This window comes from Anabas testudineus, chromosome 13 (assembly GCF_900324465.2).
Source record: "Anabas testudineus chromosome 13, fAnaTes1.2, whole genome shotgun sequence".
NCBI lineage: Eukaryota > Metazoa > Chordata > Actinopteri > Anabantiformes > Anabantidae > Anabas > Anabas testudineus.
This window is the reverse complement of record NC_046622.1, coordinates 15,147,331-15,168,947: the sequence shown is the minus strand read 5'-3', so window position 1 is coordinate 15,168,947 and position 21,617 is coordinate 15,147,331. Positions and strand designations below refer to the sequence as shown.

At 40.1% G+C, this 21,617-nt stretch overlaps 1 protein-coding gene across 4 annotated transcripts in view; it reads right to left on the bottom strand.

Moving 5' to 3' along the window:
- Positions 1-3,738: 3,738 nt before the first annotated feature.
- gria4a (glutamate receptor, ionotropic, AMPA 4a) overlaps positions 3,739-21,617 on the bottom strand; it is a 79,167-nt gene continuing 61,288 nt past the window's right edge. For 2 of the 4 annotated variants that reach the window (XM_026369422.1, XM_026369429.1), the window contains 4 exons: positions 17,735-17,933; positions 13,928-14,175; positions 9,118-9,232; positions 7,285-7,530 (listed from right to left, as the gene is read on the bottom strand). In XM_026369422.1, the coding sequence (XP_026225207.1) occupies positions 7,285-7,530; positions 9,118-9,232; positions 13,928-14,175; positions 17,735-17,933 (808 nt within the window). Of the gene's footprint in view, positions 3,999-7,284; positions 7,531-9,117; positions 9,233-10,668; positions 10,784-13,927; positions 14,176-17,734; positions 17,934-21,617 lie in introns of those variants that run through there. The other 2 variants (XM_026369433.1, XM_026369431.1) reach the window with 2 other exon arrangements.

Sequence of the window (21,617 nt, the reverse complement as noted above, 5' to 3'; positions counted from 1 at the left end):
TCTTTCACAGTGGTCTGACACACCTGGAACATGAATCCGCTCATAGTAGTCTAGTAGTTCTGATTAATCATCTGACATTATTTATTGTGAGACAGTCACATAGCAATGACTTGTAGTATGGATTCTGGAGGGCTAACAACATATGGTACCACATGTGAACATGTTTATCTGTGTAAAATGAGCTGTTTAAAACTTCCCGTCCCCTGTCTTTAATAAATTTGAGGCCTTATAGCTACACAGCTGTCACTGCTTTTAACAGTTGTTATCAGTATTGATTACCCAAGTTTGACATCTGCTAGTTCAACTTGCAACCTGCAAAATTAAACTTTTACACCCCTTTGTGTCGTATTAAATGCTTCTACATGCAATGCAATACATTGTAGAAAATTGCATCACTTCCATGATTGGCTGCAAACTATGTCTAACGCAGGCACTTGAGGGTCAGTGGATAAATAACCACACAAAGCGAGCAGGTTCAGCATTAATGTTTTACTAGAAAAAGATACCAAATGGAAAGAAAGAAATAAAGAAACAGAGTGTTAAAGCCAGTGTGTTGACAGCCCAGCAGTCAGCTTTTTGCCGTCTACGCATGAAATTGTATGTGCTGAAAGGGGCAGAGAAATAAATACAACAGTATCGTGTGCAGTTTTACTGCCCAGTGGCTGGTTTGGTGATAGTGAAATGAGCGTTATCTGTCCCATCACAAATGAATCCACTGTGGAAGCCCACACTATTTCCACTATTTCCCACATACATGATTTCTCCAGCACTGCTGTAATGACCCCCTAGGCTGTTCATTTTCACTCATAAGGAGAGTTATGTTACCCTACTATTTGAGTCGTTTCCTGTTTCAATATATTATTATTTGTGGTCTCGTCTGTTGACTCCTAATTAAATACATCTGATGCAGGACAGATGTGTGATGAAGTAATGTGTAATGTACCAGAGATGTACTAATTTAGATTTCAAATGTTGTGTAAAATTGAAGTTAAAGGCTTACACACAAAAGTGAATGCAGTGTTCTGAAGAAGGGGCCAGAAGAAACGTGGATTGTCATCTAATGTTCCCAACCATCTAGCCCATTAATTTGTGTACCAGGGCAGAAAAGTTGTCATAACTGAGATGCACTTTCTACAGGGAGTTCTGACTTACAGTACAAGAAGTAACATTGCACCAATATATGGCCATAAATATATGTGTTATTCTTTCACTAATTAGTTCTCAGATATTAATGCAACATAAAGTGGCTTCAGAAAGTATTCAAACCCCTTTCACCTTTTGCATTTAGTTCATCAAATACACAAAACTGCAGATTTACCTCTTTAATTACAAATTAAAAAACTGAAATAATTGGCCTGTGCATTTGTAAAGAATGATTTAACTTAGTCGTTATGGATTACTGAGTGAACACAGATGGGATAATGACAATTTTGTCAATTAAAAATGCTCCACAACACAATGATGTGTGGAAAGTAATTACTTTGTAAAGCCACTGTATATTTTCTTATCCCCAATGCTGGTAATAAGTAGGTATGCCAAAACAGTTTGCAACAGATTGTAAATATTTTGTTGGATTGATTGTTTTTGCCTAGCATGATGGATCCAATCGTGTCCCCAAAATGTACAAATGCCCCTCAGTCTGAACTCTGGATTTCAATCTGTAGCTGACTCACTTCTGGTGAGATGACAAATAACAAAAAGCAGTGAGGTGATATGAAAAGCAATACAAACGCTGCACTCCTGAAATGTCAGACAGCATTGTTTCCCCACAGTATAGTAATCACAGTGGCCTATCTGCTCTAGAGGCCAGCCTAAACGTGGTTCCATTGTATTGGCATCAGTGTTGAATAGTAGCGTCTGCACACTGTTTCAGGGGCTTCTGCAGTTTAACAACAAATAACTCGGGGTTAAAAACACTGAATGTGACAATGAAAAGTAGTGAATAACTAATGGTGAAACAGAAAGACAGGGTAAAAACAAAATCATCCAAACCTCCTATGGTGCTGGGGTCCCTGTGGATGCCACAATGTGTGTGCGTGCACTTCTACGTGCGTGTCCGTGTGAGTGCCAGATGGACATTCAATATCGAGCAGGACACCCAGAGACTGTGGCATTTTAATTTTCTCAAGTTATTAAAAAACAGCCATATAACAGAGTGTATGCCACGGCCTCTGACAATCAGTGATCAATGTTTTCTATAGCTCTCTATAGACATATATATATATATATATTTATTTATTTATTTGTATTATATATAATGTAGATTTATAAAAAAAAGATTTGATCTTAATTACAAGTAGTGGCATTTTCTTTTATATCCGTTATTGCAATGAATTGTTATCTAAGATGATTAAAAAAGACAGGTGAGTTCTGTTTTGCTACGCAGGTATTTACAACACTTTTAAAAAGCAAGCTTTCTGATATGGTACCTTTCCCTGGCCACTGGAAAAGACTGAGGATTTCAAATGACAACCAAACTGCTGATCAGAAATTGAATTGGAAATTGTTCCTGTACGTCTTTATAGTCCAGAGAAACGCACACACAGCACGCACCACTTGTTGTCAACCCGTTTAAACAAACGCATTTAGTTCTCTACACACCCCACTGTTTGATTTTTTTCATCTTTATATAGGACATGAATTAGTTTCCATAGTTAAAATATTTGATCCCATCCACCACATTCTCACCTATTTCCCAGTGTTAAGGCTGAGTAGCAGTTAGTGTTAGCTATTTGAGATCTACCCAGACTTTTTTTTTTTTAAATATTATTCCCATTTATCACTGAATATACAGCTTAAATCCCATCTTCACCACTTGTCAAGAGAAATCATTACTTTGCTATTTAGTATTTTTACTGTCATGATGATACTGTTAATGATGGACTTGAATTAATTACTACTGTTCACTTTATTTTTTCTTTTACAAACTCCTGTGAATTCTGTGGCTGAGATCAGCCACGCTTATGTGTTTCGAGGTTACTTCTGTTCTAAATTGGCTGATTATCTCGCTGGTTTGAGGTGAGAAATCATTCTACTAGTATGCGTGGTAAGAAAGCATTTTCATTCAGTTTGTACAGTCCATGGCAAAGTAGCGAGTTTGCACAGTCCGTTCGAGCTTACAGTTTTCTGGTCTTCTAAGGGTGATAATACCTGACACTCAGTCTTTGCAGGCAAGTTAGGATGATGATGACCATGATGATGATGATGAAAACAATGTTTGCAGTCTTAATAAGGCATTGTCAAGGGATGTGGCTTATTGGCTACCGGTGTCCAATGAAGACAGAACGAAAGTTGTTGGGCTGCCTTTTTTTTTTTTTGAACCTCACCAGCTGTGATCATCGTCTTTATCAATATCATCATCATGATCAGTTTTGTTGTAAAGTCTGTGCTGGCTTTCCTGTCGTTTGTTGATATCAGGATGGTATCCCCCCCCCCCAACAAAATGAAAAATATATAATGCTGCAGGCAAGTTTGATAGTCATAGTTGTCGGTTTCTTTCTCCACTGTTCACTCCATAGTTGTATTTCACTTGTATCTTGTAAAATACTGTAGGTCAGTGGCAGCAGGAAGGTGAGATGAGGATGCAGAGTGTCTGTGTGTTCAAGTGTGTAAAAATGGGTGTTCAGTGTTGCTGTATCTCTGTATTTGAGTTTCGTAGCTACTGTATATGCATGTTTGTGTGCGGGTATGCTCGATATGGTGTATGTGTCACTGTATGTATAAATGCGTGCATATGTGTGTGTGTGTGTGTGTGTGTGTATACGTCCTTGTCAGTCTGTTTGTTAACATATGTTGTTGTGTGACGTTAAGGCACGGCAGGTGTTTTTTGGTTTTCAGGGCAGTCCAGAGGAGACCACTGCAAGGCCGGGGTGTCGGAGAGATGTGTGGCCAGCATGCACGGCTTTGGGGCAGTCTGGCGTAAGGACGCGCCCATTCTCCCCCACACTTCCTGTGATGGACAGACGGGCCTTGTTCCGCATGGCTTCAGAGAACGACAGCTACACGAGGAGAGATTGAGGCGAAAGGTGGAGAAGATGGCAGAGGGGAGAATTTGTTTGAAATAGATAATCTCATAGAAACAGAAACATTACAACACAGACATTTCTCTACAATCCCATGCGCTAGAAACATTTACACATGCATGTGCCTGTAGACGCGGTATGCTCTCAAAGTCTGAGAGTGCAATCACACACATAGTTAGATAGTAATATGGATAGTTTTGCTTTTAGCTTTTTTCACTTAGAAAACATAGCTGATCGGTGTTTCTTGGCACATTACTGCCATCAACTATTATTAGTAAAATAATAAATCTGTTGGTGAAATAGCGTCAGACTGAAGTAGGATGTAAACCATGCTTCCTGTATGTTTGCTTCTTTGTGCATACACCCCATATACACAGATGCATGGAGTGAACATCACATAAAAAAAGGGTCAATAATAATGGGCTAAAGCTTCACTAGACATTTTTAGGTTTTGTTTTTCCACACGTAATGTGTGTAATTTGTTTTTTATTTATTCATTTAAACAAGCTGAGTGTGAATGCACCTCAAACACATTCAAATTAATTATACTTTGCAAATACTGGTACTGTTCTAGTAAATAAAAAAAAGCAGGCGATACTCAACAAACACACAAAGTGGAGAACAGGATTTAGGTTGTAGACATCTGCATTTCTTAAAGGACCATGCATGTCTGGGTTCTGGGTTTCAGTAATCTGACAGATTCAGGTGAGGATTTGAAAGCACAGGATTTGGAAGGTGAGGACTTTGGAAAGACAAAAGGAAAACATGAAGGAGTGATTTTTCTTTCAAGGTTTCAGATTTATAGAGAGGGAGTGACTGACTATACTGCTCAGAGTAGGGTGACACTTCACATAGATGGGCGACTCTGTGATGTCTCAGTAAGATTTGGTCTGCTGCTGTAGGATGAAAACCTCATCTCTGACAGTCAGAGTTTTATTTTCAGATTGATGGCCACTCCAAAAGGCAGATTTTGTTATTCTGAAGCCATTCTGTTGTATTTTGGGTCATTGTCCTGTTGCATCACCCAACTTCTACAGAGTTTTAGCTGACGTACAGACATTCTCACATTATCCTGAAGAATTTTTTGATACACTTTGGAATTCAATTTGTGTTATTACTAATACGCTTGACTTGGAAGATCAGATCACATTTATGAGAAATTAATGCAGAAAACCATGAAATTCCAAATTTCTTGCCACTGTATATGAAAATATATATTGTTTTACTTATATAACAGCATTCACAATGCACCAGCTGTGATTGGCAATATGTTTTTTGGCCTCTTTAATAAATGCTGTCATGCTGATGTACAGCTCAATTAAAAAAATAACGGAAAACATTGAATAGGCTACTCTAAAGAAATGTATTAGACATAGAACCTTTATAGATGTTCTGAAAGGCCTTACTGCAGCATAAGTATCTCAATATGATCATTAGATACTTTATAACCTTCTAATGTCTCTGAAAAACACATAATCGATATTAAGTCCAGCTTTTCTTATCACTTCTGTTCATTATAAATTTAAATTGTAAAACATGAGTCATGTTTTCACAATAACATCACTAAGTAGTCATTCTATATGAAGTGTTTGCTTCAGGTACGTAAATGGGCTGTTTTGAAGTTTGACTAAATGCCAGTCTACAGCAAGGGTGCAAAACTCCTGTTCGTGGATGACAACAATAAAATTACAGTACATACTGAAGACGCGAAACAGTGCCGACTACTAGAGTCCATGGGAATAAACTCCCGCTACATGTGCAGAAGAAGATTTTAAAAAACATCCTTGTTAGGTTTTACTAAAGTAAATTAATATTTAAAGTAACTACTCCTACTGTTGGTTTGTCTGATTAGAAAATTAGAAGTCAGGATTATTTAATTCTCTCTATAATGAATTAAATCAACTAATAAAAAAGTTATTCCTTTACTAAGTTCCACTGATTATGTTGTTTTAAAGGACAAGATTAAGATGCATAGTATTAATGGTGTAGTATTTCCAGGAAGTAGCTACTGTGCAGCAGAAACTTCTCAGGTTGTCAAAACCCCAGTCTCACCTTAAATTGGATTCAATAGGCTCACTGTGAACTGGCCTTAATGGGCACTGAACAGCATATTTGCTGTGTTCGTGCTCAACTTGCAAACTACTTCACCCACATGTTCTTCTGAAATTGCAGCGGCTCTTGAGAAATTATTAGTTCGGTTAAGAAAATTGTGGTGGACATCCACTGGCATAAAAATATCTTACAGTGTTTTTCTTCCTGACATATCTATCACATTATGGGTGAAAAAGTGTTAGCCAGATCCAAATCCATAATAATTGGTGTCCACACGTTGGCTAATTAATTTGTAGCTAGAAGCAGTTGCACATTTTAATGAGGACCACTACTCTACACATATTCCTGCTCAAGACAGTGAAGTAGCAAAGTAGACTCTCTCTACAAAAAATGCAAAAATAAAATCTCAGTATATGAATTTTATATAATATGAAGTTTTAGGAATTAATGCTGATTATGATGAGTCAATAAATAAGTGGATTAATAGAAAGTTAATGTGGAACTATTGTAATTATAATAAGTGTCAATTTTTTTATATAATTTTTAAGCAAATGTAATTTTGGGGGCTCTGGCACTGTTGGACAGAACATATGTTTAATAATTTGATAGCAAAAATAACTGGAACATCCACTTGTATTACAATATTTTTTGGTTCTGACATATATAGAATATTGTATTTATTATATATATATATATGACAAGCCCCTGAGGGTGGAGTTTTGCATCCGTGCCTCATCAATATTTTTACCTGTAAGCTAAAATTACAATGCAGGTGCCTAGTCAAGTCATTAGCCAAAAGCATCACCATCACTGTCATCAACATGACCACCACCACCACCACCATCATCACCATCATCATCTGCAGCCAAAGACGATGGAACCAAATCTGTAGTCACACAAATCTAAACCCAAACTAGCATGGAGTGAGGTGCTAAAGAATGTAAAATAACTATAAATAAATAACTAAATAAAATATATTTCTACTGTGTGAACAATATAATAATAAATAAGCTTTTCACAGAACATAAAAAGCTACATTGGTTCCACAATGCTTGACCACATCGTGATCACCACATGTACATGTCGAACAACACAGTTGCGTGAGGCTGCTGCAACAACCTCTGCATGGCCAGTACAGTAATCTACAGCACCATCACCATGATCAACATCACCATTACCCCACCTATATGGGAGCCTCTAAATCCTACCCCTATATCTTGACCCCCTCGGAGCCGTACACGTTGTACCCCTCCCTATAAGTGGCTAGGTTCTGGGTGCTGGGGGAGGGGCTGGGGCAGTGGGGGGGGCTAAGGTCCACCTTCATGCGCTTTGCTTCGGCCCGTGACTTGTAGCAGAACTCGACCAGGGCCACCAGCATGGCCAGGCCCAGGCCGCCCACGAGGATGTAGAACACCCCAGCCACATTGGACAGGCTCAGAGCCTGGGACGACTTGTCCTGGAGAGATTGTGCCGGGCAGGTATGGGGAGGATTGGGGGAGGAGTGGAGTGGGAGTCGAGGCCGAGCGTTGGTGAAATGAACAGATCGGTGTGCAGGAAGGGGAGGAAGAAGGGTGGGTGGACAACGTGACAAGAAGCAGGAAATTGAAAAATGAAAAGGAAAGATGAGGGAAGGAGGCAAGTAGGAAGGTGACGCAGGGTTAGATTTGGGTGGAGGCGTGAAAGAGAAAATGATGCAATGAGAAATGAAGAGGCATGTAGGATGCAAGGGGATGTCAGGAAATGGTGGAGTGTGGCAAGTATTGGTAAAGAGGTGGAAAAAAAGCAGAGAGAACAGGGTACAAAGCATTAGAGACAAAGAACTGGAGTTCACCAGAGAAAAAAGTATTCAGAGACAATTTCTAATATGTTATTAGAGTATGACATCAGTAAGGATTATCACACTATGACATTCTACTGCTACAGCTACCATCACTACAACAGCAATCAATACAAGTACAGCACACTACATTTCTACTGAAACATTGTCATATCAAACAGCTTCTATTAAAAAGATCACAGAGCAGCTTTAATCTGAGCGGTGATGATACTTAATAGAAGTTGTATTGAAATTCAGAGGTTCTGTTAGCTTAGTTCAAATTTGTAGAGCAACTACTTTGATGTATATTAAAAAAAAAAAAAAAAAACTCTTATTTTCTACCCTGACACTGAAGTCTATGTTTTCACTTGATACATTAGCTATAGCACCTATATAGCAAATGCTGATAAAATATATATATATCGACATTTTATTTCACAGGTCCATCATTTCTATTAATTTTGAAGGGAACTTCCTGAACTACCCCAAACACTGGTTAAATTCAGAGGTTAATTTGGTTGCAACTTCTCAAAAGAGAACAATACTCAATCAAGTGCCGTTTTTATTTAAAGATTATAATTATAATGACCTAATACTGACCTATTGGCATTGTTTTTCCTGTTCAGTGATGCTGTACACTGACATGCTAACACTAGTGAATAACTAGAAAGGCAAAATATTTAATTGCCAGTGTAGGATCTGAACACATTTCTTTATTTGACATGTCTGTCTGATTGTATAATTAAAATAAGTTCTTTCAGAAAACAACATGCTTATTAAACATGCACCTGTAAAATAAACTGTTACCAAGTGTTACTCCAAATATTGGAAATAACTGTAGTCTAGACAAATTTTGTTATCAAGTTACTTTTGCTAAAGCTAGAGATAATGATACTCTCATCTGTTGGATATGTTTAAGGTCATCAAAACAAGCTAATGTGAAAGTAAACGTAGGCTGATGATTATCAGAATGTACATTATATTTCTAATGCTGTCTATTATAAAGATGGAATTTTTTCTGATGTAGGTTTAGGTAAATGTTATCCACCAAAACATGTTCAAATTACTAAATGAACAGTTTAATCTACTGTGGAGCACATTCAAGACATATTTCAGCCTAAATGATTATATTGCTATTACTAAAACAGCATTTGCACTGATCTGGAGTGTATTCAGGATGACAGTTTCAGGCTAGCGTTCTATGGGCCGCAGCAGCGTGAGACTGACCTTACTTCCAGAGTCCTTGGGTCCACACTCTCCCTTGTCATACCACCATTTGTTTTTCAGTTTGTCTAAGACGCCTGCTTCGCTCAGTTTCAAAACTGCAAGGTTTACTGGGGTTCTTCGCGTGTAAAAATAACATAAATAACATCATAGGTCATGTTATTTTATGTTATTAGGGTATTTCACATTTGCATTGCACAGCTCAGTCATATAGAAACGTTTTGTTTTAATTAAGTGACCTAGCATGGATCCCACTGAGTACATGTGTGTATGCTCGTTGAGGAGGGGCTGGGGGGAGCGAGGAGCTAAGTCGAGCTACAGACATATGAGTGGGACCCACCTTTGTCACTTCAAGTAACACACCCATGCTGCCCCAGCTCATCCTACACTGAACAAGAGGCGAGTACTGTCAAGACAGGACTATTGGCATCAGGATCACACTACACCGAACTACAACTGGGAGAGTGTGATACAATGAGACAGGTTTGAATATACAGCTGGTTATTATAGGTTACTGCTATAAAATACCTACATATATAATATATATAAGGTAGGAGTTGAACAAATGGGAACTAAATCCAAACTTTACTAGAACTTGCAGACAATAAATAATTTCAGGGCGTACAAGTAAAAATAAGTGCTATTAAGTGAGTGCTATAAAAGTTTGATTCATTAACAGAGAAAACTGAACTGAAAAAGAAAAAAACTAAATATAACTATTGTAATTCTACCTACAAATGAGCAGGAGGATAAAAGACTTTATTCTGTAATTGCATTATGTTTCTAACAATTATTCATCCTTCCCTCTGCCTCGAGTCAACCTGAGACTAAAAGAATCTGAGGCGAGATGTCACTTGGGTCTTATTTTGCAGCTCTCCCGCTTATCTCTCTTCTCCCCATTTGTGCCACTAGGGGGCAGATATTCTTGTCTTGACAGTAATTGCTCTGTACTTTTTCCCCAGATCCATCAGTGCACCCTCCTCTCATTACCTCTCACTCTGTCCTTTTGGAGGGGAATTACCACATTAGCGCCAAACACATTTGATATTTATTATTACGAGGTGTGCATGATTTATCTTGGCATGCACTCTCCCATGAAGATGACATATTTCCCTGCATGATGTTGAAAATGTACTTTTTTCTTTGATGACTCAATATGAAAGAATAAAATACAAAATGGTCTTAAAAAAGCCCCTTGGCTCTCTTTTTGGTCTTTAAAAATCAGCCCACTGATTTCTTTAAATGACAATAAGCCATTATTTGTTTATACCAGAAAATAATAGCTCAAGTGTTGTGTCCTTTGTCACTTTGTCTGAACCTTTTATATCAAAAGGCACACACACTGACAATAGATACAACGCTGTGCCTATTATTAAAGCTGCAGGGTGACTCGGGAGATTTTAGGGTGTCACTTTGGCCTTTCCTGTTGACTGCTCGACTCTTTGCTAGGGCAGATGCGTGCATTACACTCCCAGGACGGGGACCATCGCTGGCTTCCCAGCCAGTGAGTGGCCCACATCCCCTAGTGGTGGGGTGGGCAGACAGAGGGCTAACCTTGGAATCCCCTCCCCCGCTGCCACATTCTCCTTTGTCATACCACCACTTGTTTTTCAATTTGTCCAACAGGCCCTGCTCGTTGAGCTTTAGCACGGCCAGGTTGACCGCATTTCTTTAAGTAAAAAAGGGAGGGACAGATAAGATAGTTTGGTCAGAGCAGACGATGGAGGGACAGACAGACAAGATGGATGTGGACCACAGCCAGGAGGGGAGAAGGGGAGGGACACAAGGAGGAGAGGGAGATGAGGGAGAAGAAATCTGAGAAGCTGAAGGGAGAAAGGTGGGTTAGCGAGGAAAAATGCACCCCAGACAACGCTCTCTCCATCTCTATGACTTTCTTTTTTTTCCAATTTCTTTTTCATGACACATATTTACAGGTACTGTTACGCGTTCTATGTATTTTGCTTCTAATGCTCTTTTTCAAAAAACAGGCAACACCCTGGTGCGTGTCAGATTACTGGCATAAAGTGTGTCACCCCGGTCTCTGCAGCCTGCTGATGGTGCTCTCGTCCCTTCCTGCAGCTCTCCTACCTTCCTGTCAGTCACAGTGTGTGTTTATGATTGCGTGGTGGCTCCTGTTTCTTGCTGCCCTCCTGCTCACACACCTGAAGGGATTAACCTGCAAATAAAACTCACAGGCACAAGACTGATGCAGAATTTTGCGTGATTGTTCACGATTTTTCAGCAACATACTGTACTTTGTGAATGCTAAGATCTTTAGTGGCCAACCCACTCTACCAGAATATAATACCTTCTTTTTATGTGTCTGAACAAAGTGAAAAGTAATTTACCCAATTTTTCCCTCTTCACTATTCCTGCAAATGTCTACTGATTGCCTCACTATGTGGCCTGCTCCCTTACTGTAATGTCCAGAACAGTGTCTAAAAACACATCAGCAGGGGCTCAATTATTATGTCAATTTATTCCCTGCGTGCCCTTTATGGATTCATTTTGTCTCATCTTTCTTTTCCTTTGGTACATGCTCTGCTTTTTACAGCTACCTGTGAAAGACGTCCCTGTCATTCTTCCCTTCTGCTACTACCCTCTGCTGACCACCCTTTTGTTTGTGAGCTGCTGTAATCAACTGGGCTAATCTTTACATAAAGGTCAGTGCAGTCGCTGCCTGCTTGTTTGTTGGTCTGCCCCCTTTTGTCTGTACACCTGCCTATCTCAAAGTCCTATCACATCTTAGAGAGTGATGGTAGACTGCAGGCAAGAGGTGGCATGTGGCTGAGAGGCTGTCTCAGAGGCTGACCACGTACGAAAGTAAAACACCCACCCCCAGTCCACAAATACTTTTCTATTTACATATATAGTTGTGTTTGTTCAGTAGAAGAAAATCTTACTTTTGGTAATGCTTAATTGATGTTTGTCTTTATGTTTAACGACTAGTGGAGATAATCAAGAGATTCAGAGAGAGATGGTGTTCTCTGGGGTGATCAAATCAATTGCCCATGACTAATCTTGTCAACATAAGAAGTATGGATGAAAACAGTTCAAACATATCTGCGAGTCATGATAATCACATAGTCAGATATCAGTAGAAGCTACACCTCAGAAAACAACACCTCAACAACCTCACATTCACTTTAGTCAGGAGTATTCATTAGCATCAATCTAGCACTGCGTTTACTGCGCCGAGAGGAGAGACAGGCTCACCTGACATGCACGCTCCCAGCCACATATGTGCACCTGGAAGATCAGGTTTCCGGTGATTGAGAGAAGCCAGAGACAACCATGGATAGTCCCGGGAATGTGTTTAGACTGGGGGGGCTTAAAGAGGGACCTATCCACACGCTGTCTGTCACTTTTCCCCCATAAACGGAAAAAACCTTTTCTGGAAACGAGGCACAAAACTACGTTGACTGAGGTTTTGAAGGACTTGTTTGCACCATACGCAGGGGAAAGTTATAGGGACAGGATGTGAGGCTGATGTGCTGTTTGCATTTTGCCTTTCATAAGGCAAGTCTGAAATGCTGACAGAGAGAAAAAGAGGAAGAGATGAGAGAGCAAGTGGCCGGGCTTTACTGAATTTAGTCAATTATTTCCCCTCGGCAGGCACTTGTCACATTGTGAAGACTAACTCTCTATATTTCTGTCACAGTCACCTGAAAAATGAATTATTTGCATTGCTTGCATACCTCAGTGGGACGGTTACTGCAAGTTAACAAGCCAAATAAACAAGTGTCTGCAGAAGGCAAATCAAAATGAAAGGACCCTTTTTATGACTTCAGTCGCCTTCTCATTCATTTCCTCCATCTTCTGTTCTCTTTAATAAGGTTCACACACACTGTCATCCCAAGCATTCTTGCACTAATTACTTCGTGATTTGGGTTTTTTTTTGGAGTTGTTCAATTACCAACCAATTTAATTGGTGTAAGAATCACAGTAACGTTGTTTATTACTTAGCATTATGCGGCATCATGTTTCTTTTCTAGTCCCCCCATTGGCCAGGCCCCTCTACTTTCTGTTTTGTTTCCTGTTTGTCTATAAATTCCCCTTTGTGGCTCTGGATGTTGTGGCAGCAGTCGGAGGTTCTGCCCCTCCTCATGGTCATATTCAGTTAATAAATCTCTCCTATAATAATCATAATCATCATCATCACCATTATCGCCATCATCATCATGACTACCATCTCTGACGATGAAAGGAACAAAGAGACGAGACGCACGACAAATGGACAGAGTTACCTGAACGGTGGCCCTGTGGAGAAAGAGAGTGATTGAAAGAGCAGCGGGGGGAGAAAGGAGGGATATGGCCATAAAGAGATGGATGACCGACAGTGACACAGGACACAGAAATGGAGCTAAGAGGCCCTAAATTAACAGAGAGGTGGGAGAAAAGAGTTGACGAGAAGCACAGCAGAGACAGGCGGCTGAGAAAACACACACAAGAGAGAAAAACAAAGCCAGAGAGAGAGAGAGAGAGAGAATGAAATCATGAAGGAAAGAAGTGTGCCGATACACGTAATGCATGTACGACACACACTGTTCTATATCACTGCTGCAGGGTGAAGACTGTTTCAATCACAAACAAAGGAAGTAAAGTGCACTGTTTTCACACTTTTATCTTATCCTCATAACCCACCACACTGTAACAACAACTGTTACCACTACTACTACGACGTTATCACCTGACAGCAGTGACAGTGATTTAACTTTAGGATTAAAAGACACAGCAGGGTAGGTGGAATATCGCAGCAATAGTACAGTATCAGCTCTGCTACTGTTTCCTATTGTTACACTATTCCACCTACCTTAACTGTGAGCCTTTCGGTGTAGCAATGCCGTATCCTTTGGAGTCCAGGTTCCCCCCGACTTTCATGGTGTCACAAGGCTTGCGCTGCTCTGTGTACTCGTTCATGGTGGACTCCAGGAGGAAGGCGTACTTCCCCTTGGACTTCCGGACCCTTGCCACGCCCTCCGCAGTGGTTTTGGTGAAGACGGTTGGCTCGGCAGACTTCATATATGACCACATCTTCTCGTACACGGCTATTTTGGATCTCTGGGATGGCGGATGGGGAAGGGGGGAAAGAGCAGAGGGTAATTAGAAGTGAGACGGGATTTTGTCATAGACGAGAGAAAATGTCAAGATTACAGAGCCCTAGTTTGGTAAGGTCACTTTTAAATAGTTTCAGTTGGGGATGAAGCTGACAGATTAAATAGATCAAAAGATAGTCATTTCATTCCTGAATAGATTACAGGATTATTAAAAGGAAAAACAGTGTGGGAGCCTAATGTCTGGCTCACTGAGACTACTGAGCAATTTGAGTGACCTTCAGTAAATAACACGTCGCAGGGAACAGGTTTTAACAACCTTTCGAATGCTCAGCTGGCTGCATGTTTATACTCCTAAAAGATCAAGTTGGTTATATTTACATGACTAATTCTAAGCCATCGAAACCAACAATTTATTTTATCCTAGTAAGAAGCACTGGCTGTGTTCGTAACTAGCTTTTACCTCTGTGCCAATAAACTCTATTGTTGTCCAAAAACTATTAAAAACACATCAGGGAGTCAAATGACTGCCCTGTCACCTCACATACACCGGCCTGTTGTTGTAAATACTGAGTAGTCAAATGTGGATTACTGTAATATTTCACTGAAAGTAATCCCCGGTGAACCAATTCACTCCTGACTGAACAACGTTTTGCTTTAAAAACTATTTGTAACAAGAAGAAGAAGAAGGACGCCAATGATTAGATGCAAGTGTTTTATTTCCATAGAAACAACAGTATAGTGGCGAGTATGAGTTCAAACTCATGAGTGTTTCAGGGCATTGCTGCTATATTTTAACTGCATTTCATTTATTGTTCCAGTTCCTTATTATGTAGATCAAATGGCTGATTCTTACTCTTATAGTCCTTGAACAAAATTACACTGCTGATGGAGGGCTGAGTCTTCCATCTTCCATTTTTATCCTCTGGCATATAATGGCATTTATAACCACATTTAAAATGTAACACTATGTCTCCCCCGACAAGGCAAGCATCAATCTCACTTTAAATGAGTTTATGACAGGGAATGGTGGAATACTAATCTGGTTGTGCACTTATGAATTTGGTCACCTGCTCGAACAGAAGTGCTTTGCAGCAAAGGCGACATCTGTTTGCCATGATGCAATAGATGGTATTACAATGTGCATATACCATGCATAAGTGCATGTGAATGTGTGTAAGTGACTTTATGCGCAAATCTGTGCACTAGTCTATAAGTATGTGCGTGTGAATTGATGTGTTTCCACGTGTGTGTGCGTGGAGTGTGTGTACCGTGTGCGCTCAAGAGTGAAAATAACAAGCACAGTCAAACTGTCATCCTCCACAAGCGTCCTGTTCCTTTCTTCTCTTTCTCTCTCAGTGATAAAGTGTTATTCTGTTGCTCTGCAAGCAACAAGCCACGGCCTCAGCCTCCAAATCCAGCGCCCGGGGGAGGCTGCGTGTCTGACTGTGTGTATGTGTGTGTGTGTGTGTGTGTGTTGCCAGTGCGTGACGAACACCTATCCCATAATAATGTCACTCTCATCCACAAGGATGAGCAGGTCCCTCCTCTCCCCATTCTCCCCTTGCTCTCTACGTTTAGATTTTCTCTGCCAAAAGTCTCTCACAGATTAAAAAAAAAAAAAACCCTTCATTCTCTTCTTTACACCTCCAGCCGTTCTATCATTTGTATTCCTCAGGTTCTATCAAATTTCTCTGTCTGGCCATAGCAAAACGTGTGTGCACTTGTCAGTGTGTGTGTGTGTGTGTGTGTGTCAGAGTGAGAGACGGTGATGATGGCCGTGCACGTCTAAAGAAGCGTCTGACCTTGGAGGGATGGATGTGTGACGATACGCTATGACTCTTTCTAGATTCTTTAACAATGAGTGAGGCTGTAAAGGAGGAAATGGATGCTGCACATCACCTGCAGGCATTCGGGCTATGGAAGACACTTTTAAATATACATCAGCGCACAAATCTGCTCTGAGGGACAAGTGCTGCACACGCTCACATGCCGTATGTAAACACGCCCATACGTGGCTGAGTATGTATGGATGCATGCTTACATACATGCACGAACATGCTCGGATACACACACACACACACACACACTCACACGCACACACACACACACAGATAATTAATGGTGGTGGTGAATCCCCCTCAGCTGTGGGAGAGTAAATTGCTTTTTCACCCTCCACAGATTTCAGCCCGCTCGTTATGTTGATGATGCCAGAGCCGCTCACAGAAGCACAAACTGTCTGCTACAACCTCCCTCCCCACCCCACTGCCTCCTTCTGCATTCCCAAATACACACACTAGTGCGCGCATCTTTACAAAGCATAACTGTAAACTGTTATCTACACTCACACACACACACACACACACACACACACACACACACATGCAGACACAAAATACAGGAGCACACGAACAATATATATGAATAATATTCCCACAGACCGTGACTATGTGACGGAGCAGATTTGTTCGTGAACATGTGATGACACTGGTGTTTTGTTTGTCGAAAAGTCTCTCTTCATCAGCACTGTGTGCATGTGTGTGTGTGTACATTTGTGTATGATAACTCATATAATTGCAATCCACATGGGTGAATAGGTCACTGGATGAAGCCACTCCTGGTCTCCTCTGAGCTACTTCACTCCACTCTGCTCTCATTTCCTTCTCACTGTTTAATTGCAACAAGTCCCTGTAGTATGTTTTCTTCCAGCTCTGTCCACCTCTTCTGTCCACCTAATCTACCTCCACCTCTACATCACTTCTCTTTTCTCTTTTATTATTATGGCTTTGTTTGACAGTGTGGTGGAGTGATGAAATGCTACAGGAATCTGGTAAACCAGCATCGTGCCACTCTAATTGCCATTAGTTGAGAAAGCTGAATGTTTTTTTTTTTTCTAATTCGGTAACTGAAGTCGTCAAGTTTCATTTACAAATTAGCTGCAGAGTGAAAGCCAGACATTCCAGCTTAGTGTCGTTTCCACAATTTAAGCCTCTCATCCGTTCATTCCTCTCCTCCCACCTGGGCTATTGTGAACTGGTTTACACCGTCATTAGTCACTCGTCCTTGTTCCACCTACAGTCAGAGAAGAACTTCACCGCTTGGCTTTTGAAGAGTCGATAACTCTCTCATACTTCGATCCTTGCTTCCCTGTACTGGCTGCCAATTTACTTATAACTTTGTTCCTTGTTTGTTCCTTGTAACTGCCTACACTGGCTATATCTCCATGCCACCTTTTTAATGCTACGCTACAAATGAGAAACAATGCAATCACACATAAAGTAAAGATAAAGAATGTTACAAACTAAAGCAGATAGGCATTCTCTGGTGAGTGCATTATTTGCATTAAATTACATACATTATCTCTGTGAACCCCTTACATTTATACTGTAGATGCCTGGAAAGATCATCCTCAGGGGTTAATATGTTTGTTGAATACATGTCACTCAAATACAGTAAGATTTTTTGTTTTTATCACATTTAATTAATGAATTGCTACTGCTTGCACTACTGTTGATACAAACAAAGTGGGAGTTGTACAGTAAATGAGCAGATTGTTGAGTCCATACCCTGAAGAACTCTTTAGTAGAGCCTGAGTCCAGTGTCCCGTAGGCTATCTCTGTCTGTTTGGCCAAGTCCTCTGCACTCTCTATGGGTGAGACCATCCTCTCCACAGTGAGGAAGGCAGCCAGATTGGCTGTGTAAGAGGAGATGATGATAAGGGTGAAGAACCACCACACGCCTCCAACAATACGTCCAGACAGAGACCTGGAGAAAAGTCAGACGAAGACGAGTTAAGTAGGAAAAAAAGGGAAGAGGAGGCGGGAGGGTGCGAAATGTAGCAGGAGGGATGGTAAGATCATGGTAATAAGGAAAGCAATTGTACATGAGAAATTAACAGGATAAACAGAAGATGATAAGAGAAAGAATAGACAAAGGTGAAGGTTAAAGGAACAGAATGAAAGACGGAAGAATGAGACATAAGAAAGAAACATAATTGAGGTTATTTCCCGAGTCAGAGATACACAACACAACAGCTGCAATAATTTTAACACTGTGCTGAGAAAATGACAGTACTGAGTGATTGTCTTTCAACCCTCGAACCAATTCAGCCCTAACAATAAGAAAGGCTTACATGAAACAGGGTGAAATCTGGTTGCTCCTCATTCTACCCTGTCCTCCTTCTACCTTTTCTCTTTTCCCATGTTTGCTTTCTTTATCTACCAATTGTGAGCAGAAGCCCTGAAGTAAGTGGCAATTCGTTTTGTTTATTTGAACTTGTTTTCACTGAGTAAAAATGAAGAGAGCAAACAAGAACGAGCACATTAGAGAAGAGAAGAGAAAGATGGAAGGAAGGAGCATAATAGTAAGTTTACCTTTATGTGTTGCACTCAATAAAAGGCCTTGAATTTCTAATGGCCACTGAATGCAACATAAAACATCCACACTTTAGAAAGACTGAGATAAAAGTGAAGAGGGTAAGACACATACTTACAGTAGAAAATTACTGTACATCACATTTAAAGATGATAACAAACAGCTTATTTGGTTTCATATTTTCCCCTACAGGTCTCCCCTATGCAAATACAGCACATACGTTTTGTAGTTCACAGATCACAACAAAACGTCAGCTCGTTGCACAGTAAATCTGTGATTTGAATCACAGGAGACCCGGTGAATGTTACTCTGTTCGTATCCTGTTACAGGCAAACAGACAATAAGGTGTAACATTTGTTAGATAGGTAACTGGTAATATCTAATAAAGCAGCGATCAGGTTATTTTTAGGGTGAGCTGGGTGTTGAGGAGTGTGTGAGTGTGTGAGAGAGGAGAAAGGAGCGTGAGAGCTCAGAGGTGCAGTGACGCCTGACTCGGCATAAATTTTCACCTTTTGAAGCAACTTCACATTCTGCTGATGTTCAAAAGCTAACACACCTCTCAATCCTCACACACACACACACACACACACACACACACACACACACACACACACACACACACACATACACAAATATGAATTGATAGTGTTGTCCTTGAGGCATTGATCTGTTTACCCGAATAAATGAGCTGGCATATACTGTGATGGATTCTCTTGAGAAAAAAAAAAAAAGTTGCTGGGGTTTTGTTTTATACTTATTAGGAGACAGAAGAGACGTCTTCCTTTTTAATGATGGGAGAAACATTTATGTCAGATTTAGAAACTTATTTCATGGGTTTTACAAGGTCCCCTACAGGGTCCAACTGCGGCATATGTTCTGACTGGTTATCTGGTAAACAAACAGTGACAGCATATTAAAATCACCTGATGGAGTGAGTGTGTAATTTTAAGTAGACACCCAAACAGAAAAACTAGGAGGAGTAAAGAGCCAGCAAAGCAACAGAGGATGACAACAGGGCAGAAAGATGAGGATACCGATGAAGATATGGAGATGAAGTTATATTATTAGTACAAAAAAACCAAACACATTGCTATTTTGTCATGGACCCATTGAGCCTGAGAGCAGGGCTATGCACTAAATGGTAAGGTTTGTAAATGTCACTTAAAGTCACTATAAAATGAAAGGAATCTGAAAGTTTCAGTTACACATTATCTCTCACTTAAGTAAAAGTGGTCCTCTGTATTTGACCCACTCCAAACACTAAGAGCACTGGGCAGCCACAGTCTCTATTTCTGCGGTCAGTGCTTTAGGCAAGACCGATAACAAACGTATTGTGGTGTCGCCTTAGTTTAACCCTCTCTAATTTTGCATTCATAACAGGATCTAAACATTTAAATAAATACAAACACTAGAATGTAGCTGCAATTACATTTACAAGTGTATGAATGTTCTTTATTTGTCGAAAACCACAACACTTCCTGTGGTTACCCTGTGATCAGCGGAGTGCTGGTGTATAAACAGATCATTAATAACAACATAGCAAAACCCAGTTGTAACATTTCATATGTGCTCATAGAAGAAGTTGACAAACCCTGTGCCATTCAGCTTCCTTTATTTCTGCCCACACATTCGTTATAGTGTGTCATATTGCCAACAAATGCTAAATGAATTGTAGTGGTACCTATATGATTATGTGGCAGCAGGACGAAGCCCACACAAATATAGCAGCAGTGCAAACACAACTTTTGTAAGCTGCGAGAGGACTGTGAGAGTTTGTAGTGGGAAGGCACACCGCATTTTACAGCCAACTGTTCAGCTGTGAAAATGAACTTATTTAGTGCCCCTAATTTTGAGTTGGCAGAGAGAAGCCAGATTTTGTACTGAAGTTTGGCAACAGCAAAACAAAGCCACAAGTAGTTTGTGTTTGTGTAGAAATACAGATTGTAACAAAACTTTTAACAATGCTGGTTACAGCTTTCCTACATAGCTTTGGCTCACTTCATGAAACATCACTATCGTTCTCAGACCTTAATATGCATTTGTTAAAACAGTTTAAACATACAGGAAAACACCTCTTGTTCATTTACAAGAAGATAAACCTCACCCAACAGCTCAAACCTTATATTATGCATGGAAATTCAAAAATTCAGAATTATTATTGTGTTTACATTTGATTTTTCTAGAAATCAACTTTGTAAATATATTTTACAAATCAGATTACTGGTAAAATATACAGTAAGTATAATTAAAATACTTTATGTTGATTGAGTCTGTTTGGAATAGTCTGCATTCATCATCGCCAAACTACATTTCTAGCTGCATTTCGTTGATAAGATATCTGCTTGACTGATGCATTTCTCAGACGTCTTTGGTAAATGTGCCTGCATCAGCTGAATGCATACAGTGCATTTTTATAACCCATTTATTTAGGATAGTGACACGACTACATTAGCTCCATACAGTGCATTTAACCTGAAATAAATCACTCTCGACACGTTTGCAAAATGAATCTAGAGTAAAAAAATCATCAGTCTTTCTATATAGTCAATTTAAAGATTTTAAAGCAAAAACTGATGTCGACTAAATAAATCACTGTGTAAATGAAAACCAGTAGAGTTGTCAGCTCACATCATAATGGGAGCCCACATCGTATGCGACTTATTAGAGATTTAAGTCTAAGACAGTGTGACAGTGTCCCAGGGGACGCGAAAGACAGCCATACTAACAAAGAATGGAGACGGATTGGTTGAGCATGATTAATGTGTCCAGCTACAGTGTGTGTGTAAAGGTGTTTGAATGAAAAAGAAAGGGTCAGCAAACCGGTGTTTGACCTCGGATTGAAGGTGGAGAACATGTTTATTTACATGCTTTATTCTGATGATAGCATGTGTTAGGGTGTGCTTGCATATGTACTGTGCACGTCTTGCTGCTGTGAGTGCATCTTCGGTGTCCAACAATTTTAGAGTGACACGCTGTATTTTTTTGGAACATATCTGTGGAAGTGTGTATGTGTTTGTGAGACAGTGCGGGTGCCTGCAGCGTGTGTGTTGGTATGCAACAGGCGTATCATTCTAT